The sequence below is a fragment of the Excalfactoria chinensis genome, chromosome 1, assembly GCF_039878825.1.
Source record: "Excalfactoria chinensis isolate bCotChi1 chromosome 1, bCotChi1.hap2, whole genome shotgun sequence".
NCBI classification, from domain to species: Eukaryota; Metazoa; Chordata; class Aves; order Galliformes; family Phasianidae; genus Excalfactoria; species Excalfactoria chinensis.
The window spans coordinates 96,980,451-97,002,272 of record NC_092825.1 but is presented as its reverse complement, the minus strand read 5'-3'; the positions used below and the strand labels follow the sequence as shown (position 1 = coordinate 97,002,272).

Below are 21,822 nucleotides of genomic sequence, written 5' to 3'. Positions count from 1 at the left end.
ATCTTACATGCTTAGTGGTGTTTTTTTGTTTTGTTTTGTTTTGTTTTTTTGTATTTTTAAGTTTCTGTTATATTCTGTGTTTGGTCAATTCCAAATATGACCACTAAGTTTGCTGATAAGAACCTATTTACCCACTCTCTTGCTCTTTGGCCATTTCTTCAGCTGCTCTACAGTTATGGAAGAACAAGGCTTTGGGATATAGGCTACATGCTGCTGTAAGTACAAATGTTCTGTATGCAGGGGCAGAGGTATTGCTGTGATGTAGTGGCTACAAGTTTGAGAACACCTTCATGGTTGACCATATTCAGGCTACTAGAAGTCAGAGATATAGAACTGACATAGTTGCTTTCAGTATAATATAGATTGATAAAGTTTAGCTCTAGGCAAATTAAATTGTTATGGGATAACATTTGTGTAGGGGTAATATCAAACACCTCACATTTCCAAATCATCAAGGGTTTTTACATAAATAATATCTTTGAGTTATGTTTCTAAAAGAGAACTGACTGAAGAGAAGATGATCATCTCTTAAATATGTGACTTGAAAAAACTTTTATGTTCCTCCTTTTCTGTTTGAGACATGAACCACTGCTGCTACCTCCCAGAAAAATCACATACTTTGGCAAGCTCTGCTTGCCCTTGGGCAAACCATCTTTCTCACTTCCCACAAGAATATCCTAGTCGCTGAGATATGCAGATGGTGGTACACTGCCACGCTGGCTTCACTATTCCCCTGAGAGATATCAAATCATCTCATGCAGCTCAGTCTGAATCCTGATCTCTCTCCTTCCAAGAGATTTCCTTCCTCAGTTCCATGCTGCTGTGCAGAGCAAGCCACTGACTTCTGTTTATCTTTCTAGTTAAAATACCAAGAATGTTCACAAAGATCTTCCTCCCACTTAAAAAGAAAGAGAAGTCAAGATTGTTGTATGAAAGCAGACTTGCAAGTATCCTGTAGTAAGAAAAAAAGATAAAATGGAATTTGGATCTTTTTTTGGAAATGAAGATTTTGATATGGATAACTCTGAATCACTGAGTTATCCATACAACTTATGTTAGTATTACAGAAGAAAATCTTATTCCAGTTTTACTTAGTTCATGGAAGATAGTTGGTTTCAGTGGCAAGCTTTAACATGATATCTTTGCTATTAGTGGTGCATGCAATCATTTCCACCATGCTTCATGTGTCTGAGCATGGCTTCAACCTTAAACATTTGTCTTTCTGTCTATAGGTTTTCTGCATCTGGGAATCATTTCAGATTTTCTGATGGAGTTGCAAGCCTTTTTGGGCTGATGTGATTGTCATGAAGAATAATTACAAGATCTTTCTTCCTATTCAGAGTTAAAGTTTTATCAAAGAATTGAAGATGATTATGAAAATGAATATTCAGGACTAAATACTATTTTCTTTGACTTCTTTTTCTTATGATTTTGGTACATTTAATTATCTTTTTGGATTTGGCAGCCCTGCACAATACAATCCATAAAATAAAGCAGAGCTCATACATGAAGAACTTTAAAATCTTTACTGATTGCTCATTCTCTAATGATGATTCATAGTATCATCATAGTATCATAGTATCATGCGAGTTGGAAGGGACCTTAGAGATCATCGAGTCCAACTCCCGGGTTTCGAGCCCCCTGTGTAGCGAAGCGGCACTTCTACCCCTGCGCCACAGGGGGGGGGATTCGAACCCGGGCCCTCCAGTGCCGCAGGCAGCAGCTTAAACCACTGCGCCACTGGGGGCACACTTCTGCAGCGCTGCCTGAAGTGGCCTCTAAGGAATCACAGGCACCTAGAAAACGCACCGTCAAAGTCACTCTGACTCCTCTCAAGATGGAAAGCGAAGGCCAGTCTAAGGCTGCACAGCAGGAAAGTGATGCTGAATCTCAGCCTGCAGGGACAGAGCTTGCCACTCCAACAGAGCCCTCCTCAAATTCTGAAAGCCTGGAAGATAACTCTGTTGTTCAAGGAAGTCCAAATAAAGCACCAACGCAGGAATCTCAGAATAATGCATATGAAAACTTGCCCGTTCAAGATAACAGCTTGATGCTTCAGGATGGGTCTAAAGCTCAAGAAGAAGGTTCATACAAGCGGAGGTATCCACGTAGAAGCGCTCGGGCCAGGTCTAATATGTTCTTTGGACTGACTCCTCTGTATGGTGTGAGGTCTTATGGAGAGGAAGACATTCCATTCTACGGTAACTCAACAGGGAAGAAGCGAGGGAAGCGGTCTGCAGAAGGACAGGTGGATGGTGCAGATGATTTAAGTACATCAGATGAGGATGATTCCCCATAGCTGAATGGGCCCCTTTTCTTAGTTCTGCCAAAATCTGGTGACAGAAATTGCCTCATATTTGTACATCTCCAGCATCAGAGATAAGTAGAAGAACAATACTGTTAAAAGAATCATGGTCTTAATAGCAGATTTCCTCCTGTGAGCTAGAACATAAGAAAAACAAAACTTTTTTTTTTTTTTTTTTTTTTTTTTTTTTTTTTTTAGGCATTTAATAATCCTTTGTGTTGTCATTCCTCACAATGTTGTTATACATTTTCTGCGTCAGTACTTCCAATTTTTCCTCTCCATTCTTCTTTCTTCCAGTAGTCAAAGCAAATATAGAGATTCCCCTTTCACATGCATCACTTTGTTTTCCCCAGAAGAGTGTCTGTGCATTGTTATGAGAAACAAAGTGCAAATGCAGATCTGAAGAAGTGCACTATAAGAAACTGAAGGCGTTCACTGCAAATGGAGAAAAGACCTTGTTTGAATAGTAAATTCCCACTAGTGGGTTCCCTTACATGTCTGAAACATGTACATAATTGTACAACACCAGGAGGATATTTCTGAATCACTAAGTTAAATGACAGATTCTTCTATATTTTGATGTCTTACTTTCATTCAACAAAAATCCATCACTTTCCATCTGAGGTAAATGTTTTTAAATACAGTATTCTCAATATTCAAAAGCAACTTTTTAGTGGAAAATTGAAATTGCTCTTATCACTGGGTTAATTATAAATTATTTGTTCTGTAATGATAGAAATTCAAAGAATTTGAGGTGGATTTTCACACTAATTCTATGTAATCAGCGGTTTACTCCATTGATGGTTTATCAAAAGTCTTGTAACTCATTAGAGGAATAGTTTAGATTTTGAAGTATGATAGCTCCTTATATAACCCTTCCATTCATTGTGTTTTAATTATTTTGATCCTAAAAGCAACATTATCATTCAAAGCAACAAAGAAACAATCATGCTGTATTTTTCAACATTTGTAATAAGTAGAGCCAAGTGATTATATGACTGGCAAATGCAGTGGAAACAAAATGACGAAAGCAATACACAAATCACCCTCTGTTTCTATGATACTCAGATTGTCTTTGTTAATCTTATTTAACTACCTGGATTTTTCAGTCCTCTTACATTTTACCCTGAAGTATAGACACAAAAATTGTAACTATGAAGGAGGAAAATGGCTAAAAAGTATTTTCAGGTTTGCAGTCTCCTTCAGTTTCTATTGAATTACATTTCTTTAGCATAAAATGAGGAGTATTTTTCTGCGAGGTTAGAACAATTGGTATTGTTGCCTTCTCATGTCAGTAATGGTGAGCATTTCATTTTGTTAGTTTTATTAGCATTTTCAAAAGAAAAAAAAATGTAGTCTGTGTTTCTGGTACATTGCTCTTTAAATTTCTGGCAAGAAGTTCAGATCATGGCTCAGGTCATGTTTTAGTGACGGAAGAGTATTCATTAGGAAAAATGGCGAACAGTTTACAACTACTATGCATGCTGGCAGGCTATTGCCTCTAGCTTGGTAACAGTACTGTTGTGATCTGATAGTTGTGTTATTGCCTGCAGTATGGCCACTGACTCAGGAGGAGAACTTTGTTAACAAAATTGAGTCAGATGTTGATAAAAGCCTAAGCAAAATGACATGAATTAAAAATTGCAGACTGAACTTCACACGTATTGTATAATGACTGTTTACAACCTAATGCCACTGTGAAGATTTTCTTTGTTTTAGTTTTGGGACTCTCAAAGAGAGTGGCTTTTGTAGTAATGCTCATCTTTGGTCACTGGAGAGGCAAGAGTTACAAAAACTGCTCCTGGAGTAGCTCATAAGTATCGATAGACCCAGTTTTCTATGAAACCCTGTGGCAAGCAGTATCAGTTCAAAAATGAGAGTGTCTTCTCTGGGCAAAAATGGATAAAGAAATTGTCTTGCAAGTTGGATGTGTGCTGTGAGCTGCCAGCTGGGCTCCTCCTCTAAAAAAAGTGGATTTAAAATAGTTTGTATATTTGCAACCCAAGGCAAAAAAATTCTATTTACATTCCAAAGCAAAGTCCTCCAACTCTGAAGGCTGATACTTCCTCATTTCTATTGGGAGTATGCTGAGCTAAATCATTTGCTCTTGCTAGCAGGACTGTTTTTAAATTCACAGGTGGAAACCTAAGGAAAAGCAGATGCCATTTGAAAATTTATTTTGTGAGATGTTGAAAACAGAACAGAAAAGCAACACCACAGGATGCATCTCCACATGCAGAAGATAAAATATAGTACAAAAAAGACCAGTACCCAATTTAGTCTAGACCATTTAAATTACAATTGTATTCAGGTGCTGCCACAGGGTGAGCTCACAACATGTTCTCTGGGCCCTGAGGATACTGTCAACCCTGAGAGTCCATTCCCACCCTCACAGGTCTCCCAGGCTGCCCAGGCCCAGGCCCACACATCAGCTCCTGAGCTGTCAGCCTGTCCAGGCCCCAATGAAGTCACAGCAGTGCCAGTGACATGGGCCATGGACATCTATCAATCTTGAGCATGCCCTTAGATTTTTTAAGAGGACTGGTTTGACTGCCACTGCAGGTATGGTTTATGTGAATCTGTCTGAACAGTTCGAATTTCACCCTGTTTGATGAGTACTTTTTAATACATGCTGTGTGAAGGGTCATTTAGGTGTAATTATAGAAACGTAAAATCAGCTTGATATATTTGTTCTCTGCAGTTATTTCTGAAATCATCCAGAAGGTCATAAAGATAATCTGTAAAACATGTGCCAGCTTGTGAAAATGTTTGGGAGGGTGGAAGACCGATTAGTTCTACTCCTAGATTATTTATATCCTTTCTGGAAAAAGGATGGGTAAGTAACTCTGAAGATACATCTCTGGCCAAGAGTCATATCCTTAAAATGTTGAAAACCAGAAAATTATTGTTTATGAGGGATATATGTTTCGGTTTTCTCACTGTTTTATTGACTTGCAAATCATGTTATAGGGAAAAGCAAATATTTTTAAACGTAATTAATAACTTTTTAGAGCTAATGGGTTCAAAGATGAGCTATAGCAGTATTGGTTGCTTTGAGACATTTATGTTTGTAAAGCTGCCCTGACTGTTTTTCCATTACTACCCCTTGGTAATGTACAAGTCAATTTATCTTTCAGATGTTCTTTAATATGCTCAGAGCTTTTCCTTCCACTTCAGGCACAGTGTGAGTGTCCTTTACATTGCAATGAAAAAGGCTACATGTGCTTCATGACACACCTGTGTATAGTTTCCTCTGTGAAGCTTCAAAGGTGACCATTTGGTGGAAGCATGAGCCTCTTCAAACTGAATGATGAAGAAGTAATTACTAGTGCTGCTGCTTCTATTCACTGTCTGTCTCCATGGGGCATTAAATGATAATCATGTTATGTAGATGATTTAAAGCAGGACCCCACAAGCTTCATGGCTTGTGGCTTATCAAAAGAGCTTTAAACTAGCTGCGATGGGGGAAGGGGACGAAAAAGGGCTTACCAGAGATGAGCCTAGGGGAACAATGCTTGAGCTGCAGGTGAGGCAGATGACTCGGCTGAAGAGCATGTACACCAACGCATGCAGCATGGGCAACAAGCAGGAGGAACTGGAAACTATTATGTATAAGGTGAACTATGATCTAGTTGCTATTACTGAAACGTGGTGGGACCGCTCCCATGACTGGAGTGCTGTGATGGATGGTTACAAACTCTTCAGAAGGTACAGACGAGGAAGGAAGGGTGGTGGTGTGGCCCTTTATGTTAAAGACTGTTTTGATGTTGAAGAGCTTGGGGTTGGGTATGATAAAGTTGAGTGTCTGTGGGTAAGGGTCAGGGGAAGGCCTGTAGGGGTGACATCTTGGTGAGGGTCTGTTATAGACCACCTAATCAGGATGAAGAAATGCATGTAGCATCCTATGAGCAGCTTGCGGAAGTTGCACATTTGCCAACACTTGTTCTCTTGGGAGACTTCAACTTCCCCAATATATGTTCTCCTTCCTGTTCCCCATTCCCACAAAACTAAAACCATTCTCTACCTGAAACAGTCTTTCTGCCCATGCCTTTGTTACACTGCTGTCTATAGCAGAAGAGCTCTTTTGCTTGCTCTGGTCCCTGATTCTGACTGTATCATACAGCGCATCAAAACAGGAGCCAGAAACTCTTGCACTAAATGACACTCAGACCTTGTCACTGGTGTAGTTCAGAGCAGTTCCTGGCATGGTTTTTAGCCTAGGACTACTGCTTATTCCACACTCATTTTATGAATTTAACAGTATAAAAGTAGGCATTTGTGCCAGACAACCTTAGAGCCAGGAAATGGTCTCAAGCACATTTCATTTCACACTATAGAGGTAACATTCAGGTCAAAATGTGTTTTTACACCTCTGTCAGATTTCTGAAAAGCACCAGTTAGATTTCCTCTTTCTAAGACTGTTATTTTAGACTACTGAATTGCACAGACTTCTGGATTTTAAAGCTAAGATTAACTCAAGTTTATTTCTTAGCCTGAAAGAAGCAGTTTATATGTGGCATGCAGTCAGGGTCACAAGATGAAGAAGAGAAATGATAAAGCAAGTGTGCTTAACTTCCCCCCTCCCCTTTTACTTTTTTTTTTTTTTTTGCCAAAACACAAATTATTTAATATCCTTTGGACAATTTTGCACATTTATTGAAACCTTAGTGAATGTTCTATTCACTGTAACACCCTCTCTTCCCTCTCTGCTATAACTCCAGGAAAAAGATTAGGTTCAGTCCTATTTAAGCCCATGTTTCTTTCTCAGAAGGATACATCATTCATCATTATGCCTCTTGATAGGCAGCAAGCTCTTTGTGAATGGATAGCCACTGTTATCTTAACTCTTCTGAATATTTCACAGAAGTCTTATCTGCTCTGTTTCGTTTTCTTTCCTTCCCCCCCCCCCCCCCCCCCCCCCCCCCCCACACACACACACACACACCAGCTTGGTTTATAGTTTGGAAGTCTAACAATTAGTATTACATTGATAACTTGATTGGCATGTGACAATTATAAAAAGTAGTCTCTCGTGACTGTCTCGCTCCAATTTGCAGGAGAGAGGCAAGGTTCTTTGATATGTGTATATACCCGGCGTGAGATTAAGAAGCAACGGTTCAAATGTTGGTCCAACCAGTTTATTAAAGTCCTGGCCGTTTTAGGGAGATGGGGAAGGGAAGGTGGGAAATAGGAAAAGTAGGAAAAATAAGCAAGGAGTCTGTGGAGAGCAAGAGAGATAGTCACCACCGTGGGTCCAGCGAGGTACACCGTAGGTCCGTAGATTTCAGGAACTCGTCTGATCACCGCGGGGGATGGGAGAAAGTCAGGAAGCTCTGCAGCAAGCCGGCCTTCCGAAGAGGTTTCCCCTCAGGGAATTCTCCGTCAAAGCCATCTTTGGGAGTTCGTCTCCAGAGATCGTCTCCCAAGATCGTCTCCCAAGATCGTCTCCAAAAATCGTCTCCTAAATCCCCAGTTTAGCGAGGGCCTTTTATCCCCTATTTCGGTGGGGTTGTTTTTCTTCTTCTTTGAAGTTTGAGGATCACAGGAATGCTCAGCATTTTTGGGGATGTATCTTGAACAAACACTGAACTTCTAAACAAGCAGGAAAACACTCTGTAAAATGGTTTAAAACCAGCTTTTGTGACATTCCTGGCCCACAGATAAGCCAGCAGGGGTTGGTGGTGCCTCTGTTTGCCAGACACAAGCATTATCGCCTTCTGCAGTGGTCCGCTTCTTCAAGCAGCACCCTGAAAAAGACTGCTTGTCCTGTCTCTGCTTATCTTTGCAATCATAAGCAGAGATGGCACAATAACAACCACCATTCACCCTAGATAGTTAGCAGTCGCCAGTCAGAGTCTTATCATCAGAAAAACCTCACGAAGCAAGCTTTGAGACAACAAAAGAAAACCAGATCTGTCCTTCACACCACCCCGTGGCTCAAAGGTTGCTTGAAACTGATGTGCAAATGACCATTCACGGTGGTGAGGAAAGGAAAAAAAAAAAAAAAGTAAGCATAAGGGAAAAGAGGGATGGGGGATAATGGGGAATTAAATGTTTACATCATCATCATCACTCAATCAAAACCTTGATTGATAACACACTAAACATAACGTTACTTGTAAGGTCATAATTATTTTCAGTCAATATATATATACCTTCATACAGGCATGTATTTTAGATCTCTTTAAAATAATAATTACTCACAGAAAGTTATTTACAGCTATAGTCACTTATTCCCATTGTTACTTGCTTTACCCTTAGCTCCCTTTTCTATTTAATTAGTAAGCTTTTTCTTGTTGACCTGCTCCTACTATTGTTACAAAAATCATCAATGGGCAGTCATTCTTGATGCAGTACAGAGTGAGGTGCACCCGTATCTACCAGAAAACAAACATCTTTACACTGCTGTGTGCACAATGCGTTCAGTCCACTGGGGCAAAACTCATCCTGGGATCTTCAGATCCTGCTCTGGTGCAGCTGCTATTGTTCTTCCCAATTCTTTCACTACAGTCCCTCTTTCAATATAATTTCCAAACTCCATCAATAAATTTGTCCGGGTCCCTTACTTAAGTTCCTTTAACGTGTATATTACTGGAAGAAAATGAAGACATTCTTGTTCGGACTAGCAAAAGACCTTCAGTGGTGCAAACAGTTCAGCAGACAAGGAGGGATAAAATTGAAAGATTGTAACTATTCCTGCCAGACAGACCCTCTTGGCATGATCACGGGATGTCTAGCTTGCACACCTGGCATGGGTGTGAGCAGATATTATAAAGATCATTGGCAAGCCCGCCAAACCTGAGGCGGCTTGGAGTGAGTGGCAAGAGACCATGGGTTCGTGTATGACCAAGGAACAAGTGGCGAAGACAGAGGAGCAAACGGCAGATAGCCAGATCGTGGAAGAGGAGCAGACGGAGCAGACGACGGGTAGTCAAATCATGGATGAGGAGCAGACGGAGGATTCTCAAATCATGGAGGAGGAGCAGTGGGAGCAGATCGCAGATTCTCAAATCATGGACGACCCCATAATCTACGCATGGAATCCGCTCTACGAAGTCCCAGCCTGGAACAGATGGGGAAGACGACCTGCGCAGAAGGAGGTGAGCGCCAACATCGAGCTGCATCTTGCGCAGGAGTGGTTCCACGGCAAGATGGGACCAGGGTGCAGTGGGCGGCTCATCGCTGAGCGGATGCTGAGGGAGTACTGTGCCATGATGGGGGCTCCTGATGGCTCCTTTCTTGTAAGAGAAAGTGGGACATTCATTGGGGACTACGTCCTGTCGATCTGGCGCAATGGAGGGGTGCAGCACTGTCGCATCCATTGGTGGCAGGATGCCAACAGTCACAGGTACTATCTAACCAACAACAGAATATTTGACAGCCTTTACGACCTCATCTCCCATTACCGGGAGACACCGCTGAGGTACAATGAAATGGAGTTGAGACTGACAGTGCCTGTGCCTCGTTCCAAAGACTGGGTGCCGCGGGACGGCACCAGAAGATCGAGCACAGCTCCAGCACCATCTTCTTCAGGGCAGGATGGAAGATCCAGCACCATCGTGCGTGAAAAGAGAGTCATATTTAATAAGGCACTTGACCAAGTTCATATTATTTGAGTTCATTGTTCACAATAAAAGTTTTTGTTCTGCACTAACCACAGAGTCCGTGTCTAATTACCACAGGTAAACTTTGATTGTATTTGCCTTTCTTCACCTGTATGAGACACTGCATTCTTATCCCTACCTAGGGTTTCTACTAGCACACCAAATTGATCACTTACTTTGTCTGTAATACTGGTCCTATCAGGGGTAATAATTAACACTAAACTAAGGGCACGTGCACTTCCAATGTTGTGCTTTTGTCCCTATTCGGAAGTAACGATTTGTTTACTTTCTGATCACAAGCGGCAGAGGATGGGGGGAGGGCGGTGGCGGTGAGGAAGAGCAGCACGGGATGCTTTCGCTTGCGGCACTTCCACTGCCATTACCATTAACAATTACATTTAGTATAAACCACAAGACGGACAATCAAAACTTAGACATTTTCCAACAACCATATTTTGTATGGAACTCCTGGCCTGATGTGACACTGAAAAGTATCAGGTGCAAAGGGCTTTATGATAGATTTCTTTTGTGACCATATCTAACAAATATTAGATGGGTCCTTGGCTCATTTCCCAATTTGTTAGGAATTTGGAAACACTATGGAGGAGTTTCATGCAAATCACAATCAGTTTAACCACAACAAACAAAACATAATACTATTGCAACCAAAATATGTAATCAAGGGGTATATCAGCATTCCAGCAAGATCACATCTTCAATTTTCCTGTCACAAAACACAAATGGTTAAAGTCAGCTATCAGCCATTCTGTGTTCAGTAAAGGTCCCACGGGGATCTTCTGTAAAATAAAACAAGACAACTTGCCCTTTTGGGGCTATTGTTAATACAATTAAAAAATGAGGGAACAATCCAGCAAGAGTTGATTTTACATTTCTTTATCGGGGTGTCCTTAGCCTTCCAAGGATATTTGTTAAGGGATTTCATTAAGGTTAGGGAAACTGTCCTCAGGTTAGCTGAGTCAGTTGTCACAGGCTGGCCAGGGAGATAAGTGTTTCCCTGGCTTATCAGTAACTGTATTGTGACTCACAGGGGCAACTGGCAGGAGTGGTGAGGCCTTGGGACAGAAGGTGTTAAATCGAGGATCTCCTTTTGTTGTGAGCTTTCTAATACATCCACCCTTCACTGCCTTCCCCCCCCCCACCTCCCACTCATCTGGGGGAGGGGGCGAAAGCATCAGCTTTCCTTGAGCTTCCTGAGCTTTTGTTCTGGCCACCAGTTAACTAATTTCTCTAGTCTGACTGTGGGTAATCCATTCATCAAATCTCGTGGAACACCCTTTTGCCAGCCAAGTGTCCAGAGACGATTACGTTTATGACCAATATTTCGCCTACCTTCGCCTTACTGGCAATGAGACCCTTCCAGTTTCATTGAGGTTTGGGTTAGGTGGCCCAGGGGCAAGGCTGACAGCTGCAAGCCTCACTTCCCTTGGGTCAAATTTACTAGTGTTAGAAATCACCGGCCCATATTTTCTTTCATAGTTAATTAATTCTTGGGCAACCTCCCCCCATGTCCATACTTTATATCCTGACTGCAGGTGGTTAGAGGTTACAGTTCCTTCTAATGCTGCCTGGGTTCTTTCTCTCTGAGGCAAAGCTTGTATTTTTCCTTGTAGTTGTATACCTATAGGTTTCAGTGATTCTGGAAGCCCCCTAATTAAAGGAGTCATCCTTTCAGGATCAACAGGCATCATCATAGGTGATTCATGATGTGGCTGCAACTTTCTATCATACATCATTTGCAAACAGGCAGCCTTTTGGACACTTTCCACTAGTTGATCCACTGTCCCATTAATAGCAAGAGGGTCTCCCCTTTCTAAAGGGTTGAGACCACCAGCCCAGTAAGCAGCCCTCTGTGTTAGGGACCAGGGAGCACGGTTGTTGCCAGTAGTTAAAAATACTCCTGGCCCCCAATAACCCTCAGCCTCCTTTTCAGTTAGCATTATTTGGTCTCCACCAGTTAGACTGACTCTCCATACATACTCCGTTTCTGATTCTTTTGGAGAACGGCTAAAATCCTTTTTCAGTTTTGCTAATTCAGTAGCAGAAAAGGGAGTTTCTTTAACATTCATTTTAGGATCCAGGTCCTCACCATTATCAAATGCATATTCAGTTTTTATCAAAGGACGCAATTGGGTTGGCGAGTCCTCTAGTTTGTCAAGCCCTTCCCTCATTCCTTGTAGTTCCTTCTGAGGAAAAGTTTTTTCTTGAGGCAAATTATGGACAACAGCATTGCTAGTATTCTTATACGCTAATAGTTCCTTAAACGCCATTTGCAACAAAACTGAATTATGTTGCTCTCTTTGTAATTGTTCCTGAAGGTTCACTATTTGATTCTGCAGAGTTTTTACCAATTCTTGCATTACTTTAACTGATTCCTGTAATGCTTGTATGGTTTGGGTTTCTGCCGAATGTTTTTCATCTCGGAACTCCACGGCTGCTTTTAAAGCTGCACCGAGTACCGCACAAATAAACGATTTTCCTTTCCCGGCTCGGGTACGAGCCCCATGTTGTAAAACACAAATGCGGTCTGAAACACTCTGCAAGTTATGCCAGTTTTGTCGTGCCCAATCCACCCCTGATAAAGAGGGCCGAGCACCGTGCTTTTCTAAAAGGTCAAATAGCACATTTTCACTTTTCATAGTGGCAATACTTTCACTCATTTCTCAATACCCTAAAAGATCTACACTAAGGGAAGAAAAGGTACACTTAACTCCTTACCCCTCCCCAGGGAGGCACGCACCAATTAAACAAATGTAAATGCTACAATCATGCCTCCCTTTTGTTTAGAGGAGCACACAAAGACAGCAGGCTAAAACAACACCTTTTGGGTTAAATCGCCCCTTATTTTCCTGCAAGACCACACAGAAAAACTGCAAATTCCCCACCTAGGTTACAAGACGCTCTCAATCCTGGCAACTCGGAGAGGTGCGCACAGAAAAAGTTTAAACAACGCAAATTCTCAAATCACTCCTCCCTTACACAAAAGACCAAGAAGCACAATCAACTCTTACAAAGAACATGTAAACACCTAAATCGCTCCTGGCTATCCTGTCAGGCCAGAAAAACTTCAAGCTTCAAGCCACCAAAGTTACCAAACGCTTCAAAATTTCTTAAAGAGGAATAAACTTCTTGGAGAGCAACACACGCTTTACGTCAAAAATTACCTCCTCACTTCCCCAAGAGGTGCACACACAAAACTTTTCAAATTCCAAAACACGTTACAAGTTACTTAAACCACAAAAAAAATGCAAAATTGTCTTCTCGAGGAGGCACACACGTATAAAACAAAAGCAAATAGTCAAAATTAATTCATACGTCTCCAAGAGGCAAACACAAAAGCAAGTAAAGTTTCAGAATATGGAGCGGTCTTCCTGGAGAGGTGCTCACATCGAAGTTACAGAAACTATCGCTCCTTGCAACTCCAGGAGGTGCACATAGAAAAGTTTCAGGCTATATCTGGGGGGACAACACTCTCACGGCGGGTATCCTGTCCGTGACGCCAATAATAAATGTCTCGCTCCAATTTGCAGGAGAGAGGCAAGGTTCTTTGATATGTGTATATACCCGGCGTGAGATTAAGAAGCAACGGTTCAAATGTTGGTCCAACCAGTTTATTAAAGTCCTGGCCGTTTTAGGGAGATGGGGAAGGGAAGGTGGGAAATAGGAAAAGTAGGAAAAATAAGCAAGGAGTCTGTGGAGAGCAAGAGAGATAGTCACCACCGTGGGTCCAGCGAGGTACACCGTAGGTCCGTAGATTTCAGGAACTCGTCTGATCACCGCGGGGGATGGGAGAAAGTCAGGAAGCTCTGCAGCAAGCCGGCCTTCCGAAGAGGTTTCCCCTCAGGGAATTCTCCGTCAAAGCCATCTTTGGGAGTTCGTCTCCAGAGATCGTCTCCCAAGATCGTCTCCCAAGATCGTCTCCAAAAATCGTCTCCTAAATCCCCAGTTTAGCGAGGGCCTTTTATCCCCTATTTCGGTGGGGTTGTTTTTCTTCTTCTTTGAAGTTTGAGGATCACAGGAATGCTCAGCATTTTTGGGGATGTATCTTGAACAAACACTGAACTTCTAAACAAGCAGGAAAACACTCTGTAAAATGGTTTAAAACCAGCTTTTGTGACATTCCTGGCCCACAGATAAGCCAGCAGGGGTTGGTGGTGCCTCTGTTTGCCAGACACAAGCATTATCGCCTTCTGCAGTGGTCCGCTTCTTCAAGCAGCACCCTGAAAAAGACTGCTTGTCCTGTCTCTGCTTATCTTTGCAATCATAAGCAGAGATGGCACAATAACAACCACCATTCACCCTAGATAGTTAGCAGTCGCCAGTCAGAGTCTTATCATCAGAAAAACCTCACGAAGCAAGCTTTGAGACAACAAAAGAAAACCAGATCTGTCCTTCACAGTGACATTACACAGTCAGCATCATTGGCTAGAACCTGTGTATTACTGACTTTCTTTTACATGCACTCCATAAATTTCAATTTCAAGTATTCAACTGCAGCAAAATGAATTGAGAAAGATCCCAAGCCAAGATTGCAAGTTTTTCTATAGATGACAATGTCAGAGAAACTAAGTAGCTTACAAAAGGTCAGTCAACCTGATTTTTTGAGAGTGTACAAAGCAATGAGGTCCTGAGAGTGTAAAACATCCATCAACTTGTACAGAATCCAGCTCAGTTGGTTTAAAATAAAGCACAATAATGAAAGAATACTCAGTAAAATGCATTATGGAACTGTTAGATTTACTGAGCTTTGCACAGAGGTCTCATTTCATGTTTCTTATTTCTGTTGTTAAGCCATGAAACCAGTGCAACCTTCCAAAATCAGTTTTTAGATAGAAAGCAGGCATTACTCCAGGGAATTAATGGTGTTTTTTGTTGTTTTTGTTGTTTCCCCAAAAAGAAAGGAAACTGCAAGAAATAAATAGCAACACAAATTTCTTTTGCCCTGGGCATCATCATGATGGTTTCTTTTTAAGAATACGCTTCAGGCCCAGTGACTAATGGTTTGAATACTTACATAAATTAAACATATGCTTACATATTTTACTCTATGGGAGATGATGATATGAAAATAACTGGATCTATGTTGACTGTCTTGCTGTTTTGATGACAACTAATACCTTGATGCAGCATACATGAGCAGGAACCATCTTTCTATTTTGACCCAGAATTTCTTTTCAAGTCACCACTATGACAGAAAGGGTCAATAACTGTATGAGACAAATATGTTGGACTTAACAAACTGTATCAAGAGAAAAAAAATGTAGACAAACCTATATAGTGGAATGCAAATGTCTAAAGGGGCAAGGCAATGTAACAGATCTAGTATTAAGATTTCTTTATGTGCATGTTTAGAAAAAGAAACTAATACATTCATTTCAGTAGTGTCACAGAAAGAAGAGAATCAGGCTCTTTTGTCATCACCATAAGTCATCTTCTTGAAAACTATGGGTTTGCCCGTAGGATACCACCTTTTCATTCCTTAGTGAGTAAGTCTGTGTTCATTGAATAGCGTTATGCATTCCTGTTATGGAGTACAGTGCTCATTCCTCTTTGCAGTAAATGATCTAATATGGAAAGAGTGATCTTCTACCAGCATTTTTCCATAATGTAGTATTAGTAAATTGGTAATACTCAGTAGGAAATCTTTTACCTGCCATGTGGAAACTACAGATTAAGCTTCTTGTTCATCTATCTTTCTGGAGAATGAATTAATCTGTAGCAGGTCCTTCAGGACTTTTTCTCTCTGTTCTATGCATTACCTGCACTGGTTCTGGTGTCAGCAGATGCTTTCCTGCATGTGAAATGTCAGAAAAAAATTCTGGTTTACCATTTACTGTAGCTACTGATGGTTTGGCTAAAGATAAGCTGTTTTTCCCCCTTAGGAATGCCTCGACAACAGGGTATTGGGCACTGAGACAGTACAAAAGAGGAAGGATAACTCTGTACATGCCCTATTACTCATATTCTTTTCCTAAGTGACTGATACCAGTATCTTTGGAGACAACACACTAGAACTATCGTATGAGCCAATATAGCTTGTTTTTGTGTAGCTAGCTTTGTGCTGATGCTCTCCTGTGGCTCCTTTCAAGCCTGTCAAGCATTTGGATCTTTGTGTCTTCAAAGCTGGCTGCAGCATTTTTCTGTTCTTTTAAACTGCCTCTCCCATTCTGGCCTACAGTTCAGAGAAACAAATTAGTCCTTTGTTGCTGGCTGACTTGAAAACCCTACACTGATATTATACTGGTAGATCTACTGGAAAAGTGGTGACCATTTTGAAAGGAATTTCCATGTGTATGTCAGTCCATGGCATAAACTCATAAAAAATTAGCTTCAGCTCTCACTGTATCATAATTACTTGTAAAAGAATATGCTTATTTCATAGTATCTTTTCTGAACAAGAAATAGAATTACTATTTAAATTTTACGCACTCAGTATGCTTGCAGTTGTTCCCACTGTTTAATTATGTCAATAGTATTAAGCAGAAATTAGAGATTAAATCAAGAGTAAATTTTCTTCCTGAGTAGTTTGACAATAAATTGCATTCATTTTCTGTTGTGTCTAATTTTTACATACTGAATAATAATAATTAATTAACAGAATTAATACTCATAGGGAAAACTGGCATTCAATGAAATAAAAACATTTCAAACTTTAGAATACCCCACATTCTTTATAGAGGAGTTTGGAGTCAAGTTCTACAGATTTGGATTTTTAAGAAAAAGTAGAAATCCACCCAATAAATCACTTATTTTGATGGAAGTTTTAAAATATATTCAGCCTAGACATTAATTCCATATTTCAGAACCAACTAAAATACTCTGAGATTTTTCAAGATACTCACAAATATAAGGAAAACGTTTTTTTAACTAAAAAAAGAGGAATCTTTGAAACTAGATCACCAAACACAAAGATGAGTATCAACTGTTAAATATCTTTGTATTTGGTCACATTACTACAGAATTTTTTTGGAAACTGAAATCAAGTGCATGGAATAAGACTACTTTACTTGATTGCAGGGCCACCTTAGTTAACAGATCTTCCTCTTCAGTCTCAAATGATTACTGAAACTGCTGTTTTTGAAAGCTGAAAACTAAATACGATCAGACATGCAACATTTAAATGCTTAACTAAGAATAATTAATTATGATATGAAGAATGGCTGGAAAGTTTTGGCCTAACAACTTTTCACTGGAAAATTCAGTTTTCTTAAAATAGTTTGTTTCATAGAAGATAATGAGTTTAATGCTACTTATGTTATGTTTTGATGTAGTTTTGATGTAGCAATAATTTCAACTTTCTCTCTCTCTCTCTCTTTTTTTTTTTTTTTTTTTTTTTTTGGTGTAATTTCTGGGTGTCCAAACCTTTAGCTTCCCTGGGTGAATAGGAATTGACTTGGGCCACTTATACAAAGGTTGCCCTGAAAGTAATGCCTCCTATTTATTTCCGTGGAAATCACAACAAAGAGAACAATAACAATGTTTGATAGATCAAACTCACAGCTACAAAAAATGTTTTTCAACATAATTACCACCATTAGCTATGATTTTTGCCAGCACAGAACAAGAGCCTGCATATCTTGCTTGACTAAATCTGCAACAGTGAAGGTGACCCAAAAGCACTGTCACCACTGCTGAAATGCATGAACCACTGCCTCAGTGTTCTCCAATCCACTGTTTGGTCTCCAGAAACTATCAGCAAGCATCAGTGAATGTCAATGGATGCCATACTTTTCTGCATGGAGGAATACAATTACACACCTTTGCTTCATACTCTCTTCCAAGCCAGATGCCATTCTGTCACATTACCATTCTGCTGTCATCTGTTGCACAGCAACAAAATTTAACAGAATATTGATGGAAAGGTTCAATCTCTACTGCCATACCACCAAAATCCATCACTGATGTCACTTGTCAACAGAAGAAAATAGGAGGTATTACTTTTGAAGCACCACCCATAAGACATATATTTCATGTATATAACTAACAAAATTTATTTTAATATTTAAATTTCTTATTAAATAAAAAGTGTAAAAAATGAGAGCAACAAAAACATAAAACTAGTGGGATATTTGACTTTGTTTTTGTGAGATGAATGCCTTAGGCTGGCTTGATGGCAGTGGCTGCAATTCTTTGTGAGCTCTCAAGGTAAAGATTTTTAGTGAAATTTTACTTCTCCTTCCTATCCTTGAAATAGTTGTTCACAAATGTGCATGTTGTCAAAAAGCAATGATGTGAATAAGGTGTGATTAAGAGGTGAGGAATGTTTTTCTCTGATAAGCTAAGGCTAATAAAAGTAAAGCGACATGGTCAGGATTTTTAGTTGCAAATACACCAAATAATGATGATTGTTTTGGCGATCTTGAAACCTGTTCTCCAATTCCTTTACCAAAGGGAAAAGCACAGCTGCACATTTTTTGCAGTTCACAGGACTGTGTTTAGCCAAAGAGTCAAAATGCATGCAGTTATTTGCTACAACCCTTAGCACTGCACTGTGCCCTCTTCATCTCTTGGTTGCAGCTCAGACAGTGTTAATAGTGCAGAAGTGTTCGGTTGTTGCTGAGTGGTGGGTGTGCTCTGTGGCTGGGCAGAGCTGCAGTGGGGGGCAGATGGTGCATAGCGTGGACCAGACTGCATTGCCAACTGCACCAGGCCACATGTGGCCCATGGTTTGAAGATGATTGGTCTAATCCCCTCTGATCTAAATGCCTGTGGTCTGAAGGGAAAGCAAAATATCAAAATCCCAGAATTCCATGAGTGGAAATGTAATTTTCCAGACATCTTTTTTTCTAGATCCACAAAAGCACACTCTTAAATTTCCCAGAGATTGCTGCTGCTGATGAAATGATATTAGCAGTTTTTCTTCTTTCTGCCTTGCCATTTGAGACAATCTTTTGTCAAAAGTAAACATTGAAATACTTACAGTTTTGAACTTGCCCTCAAATAACACCATATCACTAATCATAGAATCCCAGAATCACAGAATTGTAGGAGTTGGACCTCTAGAGATCATCTAGTCCAACCCCCCTGCCAAAGCAGGTTCCCTACTAATACTTGACTCATTTCATCCTTTTTGAAATGCACCTGTAAAAATATTGCTTAATTCTCAAGTAAGTGTTTTTAGAATACATGTTACTCCTAACAAGAAGCTGTTAAAAAATTACCTTTACTTCCTTACTTTACTCAGTGTTTTTTTAATGTATTGGTCTTGTTCTCAGGCTTCTTTGCTTAGAAAGATAGGTATCAAGGAAATATCTTTATTGTTCTTTATCTTATATAGGACCAATATGGGATCCAGGTACTTTTTAAACTGTTATCTAATGCAAAATTTACTCATTCTGTAAATAAAACCTGATGTAGGTTTTGTAGGAAAAGATTACTGCCTTCACTTTCCTTCTCCATTAGTTATAAACAGTGAATTGTCAAGAGCTTTTATTTTACTTTATTTATTTCATTTTGTCTTATTTTAGCAAATAAGACAGTGTTCAAATGCTTATTGTAATTATTTTTAAATACAGAGTTGTATTTTATTTTTTTCACCTTTTCTGACATTGTATTTAATGTGAAATTTTCTTCCAGATGTCACCGGTGAACAGTTTAGGAGAAATATCTTTAGTATTCTTCACTTTTCTAGTTAGAAACCATAGTGACAAGCCATAAATGCTTTAGTCTCTGTTGGGGATTTATTAACACAGTGAAGAAATCTGGCAGTCTTGTTAGGAGCTATACATGCCTCCAAAAAAAACCCTGCTCCTTAGAAATGAAAGTTTTGGTCGTTTCCCTTAAGGCAGCTTGAAGTTTGTAAGGTTTCTACAAATCTTTCTGTTTTGTTGTTGTTCTATTTTTTTTATTTTTTTATTTTTTATTTTTAAATGGGAAAGAACAGCTGCTATTTTTCAAGGGTTCAAAATCTTAGTGCGCCCAATTAAACATGCAAAGTGGAACCAAATTCTTTGTTAAGTAAAGTAAAATGTGTGTATTTCACATTAAGCATTAAAATAAACATGGAAATAAAGCTAGAATCTTTTCTGCAGAAAAAAAACACAAGTCATGCCAGAAAGCATTTTAGGTTCATTGAAGCTCAAGGCAATGAAATCATGTATATTAATGCTGTCCTAAGGAAAGAATGAATAAGATTGTATAAAGAAGTGAATCATTATAATATAACAGGATTTCTTATTTTCTTTTTACCACAGGATCTTTTAGGATCTGTTATTCATTGTCGGTCAGATCTGCACTGAGCTCTGTTTTTCCTCCTACTCTTTAAATTCTTGATGCACAGTTTGTTTCTGTTGTCCATCCCTTTCACACATAATGTGTCTTAAAGTTGTTTGTTTTCACTGTTTTCTTGAGTAAACAGTTACATCACACTGGGTAAGTGTCCTCTTCATGGGGAATAGGTGTATCATCCACGATTCTTGGCACAGTCTCTTGTTTGCCAAGGAAATATGCTCTGATATGCTCTGCTCAGCTGACTTTAGATAGTGTCATCTTTTCAAAAACAGAACAAAGTATGAATTAAAAATACTATGTGAAGTAATACAAACCTTCAAGTTAAAAAAAAAAAAAGGAAAAGAAAAAAAAAAGCAAAAAAAGCAAGCAAATATACAGCTTCTTGCCTTGCAAGTGGGAGCCATCATTTTAGAATTCTTCAAATCATGTCATAATTTCCTATAATATCCCATAATGACCAGCTGGCACACTGAAATAATGAAATGTTGACTGTACTGAATATTAAAAGAGAGTTATTCTTTTTATGTAGGCTATTATTAGTGCATATAGAAGCTCTTCAAGATGTAAATACTTGTTATTTTTCAACAGCCTGCTTTAGAAAAAGGGAATTCAAAGGAACATAGCACAGCTTTGTTGTTATAATACATCTTGTAATACATACTTTTTGTTACATCAAAAGCTTCTGAGATGGTCAAAGACTAAAGACATAATTGAATTATATCTTTAATTTATCTTAATGAGACACCTGTAACTGGGCCACTTTATGATATGAAACATAAATCTGTATTTAGAGCAGAAGATTGTTTTCTAACAAGAATTCAAAAGTAGAAGGTTGGGAACCAATAATTTTCTCCTTTTTACTTAAATATAGCTAATATCTAATGTTCTTAAATATTTCCAATAAGAAACACTGTAAATTGATGATTAGAATAAAACAATGTTCATTTTTTATAGTGCATTATATTATATTGTATTCTATTAAGTTTGGAAGTAATTCAAAGCACAGTTTATTTTATTTTTAAAGAGTACATCCTTCACCCTCCAATCTTTCCATGCTATGGGGATGAGAGAAAATCATACAGGTATTTCATAGCTCTTAATATTTAATTCTCAGTTCATGCACACAGTTATTTTTGCGAATCTATGGATTTATCCATATTTATGAAATTAAACAAATGCTTTAGGTTTTGTTGGAAGGGAATACATAAATTTTTACTATCGAAAATGGAAATTGATTGAAGTTTCTGGGGAAAAACATTTTTTTGTTTATTTTTGACTAAACAATCTGTTGGTCCTATGAATGTGTCTCACTGATAATTTGAACATCACCTCACAAAAATACTACAACTTTTTAAAAGAAAAAACAAAGCACACCAAACACACAAACAAATCTGCAAGTCACATCTCAGTTACGGGAATACTGCATGTGTTTCTTTCATTCTTTCTTTGTGAACACCTCAGGGCAATTTACATGCAAATTTCTTATTATGTTGGTTTAAAGAGTAAGAAAATGAAGTTGAAATTCTTCTGTAATTATTGCCCTCAGCTGACTGGTGTTAAAGTGGGATTAGTGTCCAAACAATAACTTGTTATTTTTTGTGTGCTTTATACCAGCCACTGCCTGACATTCGGAAAATTGCTTTGCAGAAGAAAACATAATGAGTT

General features: G+C 39.2%; 1 protein-coding gene across 1 annotated transcript; it reads right to left on the bottom strand.

The window, feature by feature from the left end:
- Positions 1-11,101: 11,101 nt before the first annotated feature.
- On the bottom strand, positions 11,102-12,595 carry LOC140253113 (uncharacterized). The gene is given in 2 exon segments (XM_072338541.1): positions 11,102-11,263; positions 11,265-12,595. Coding segments are annotated over 2 exon segments (1,485 nt in total). The 5' UTR covers positions 12,588-12,595.
- Between the last annotated feature and the right edge of the window lie 9,227 nt (positions 12,596-21,822).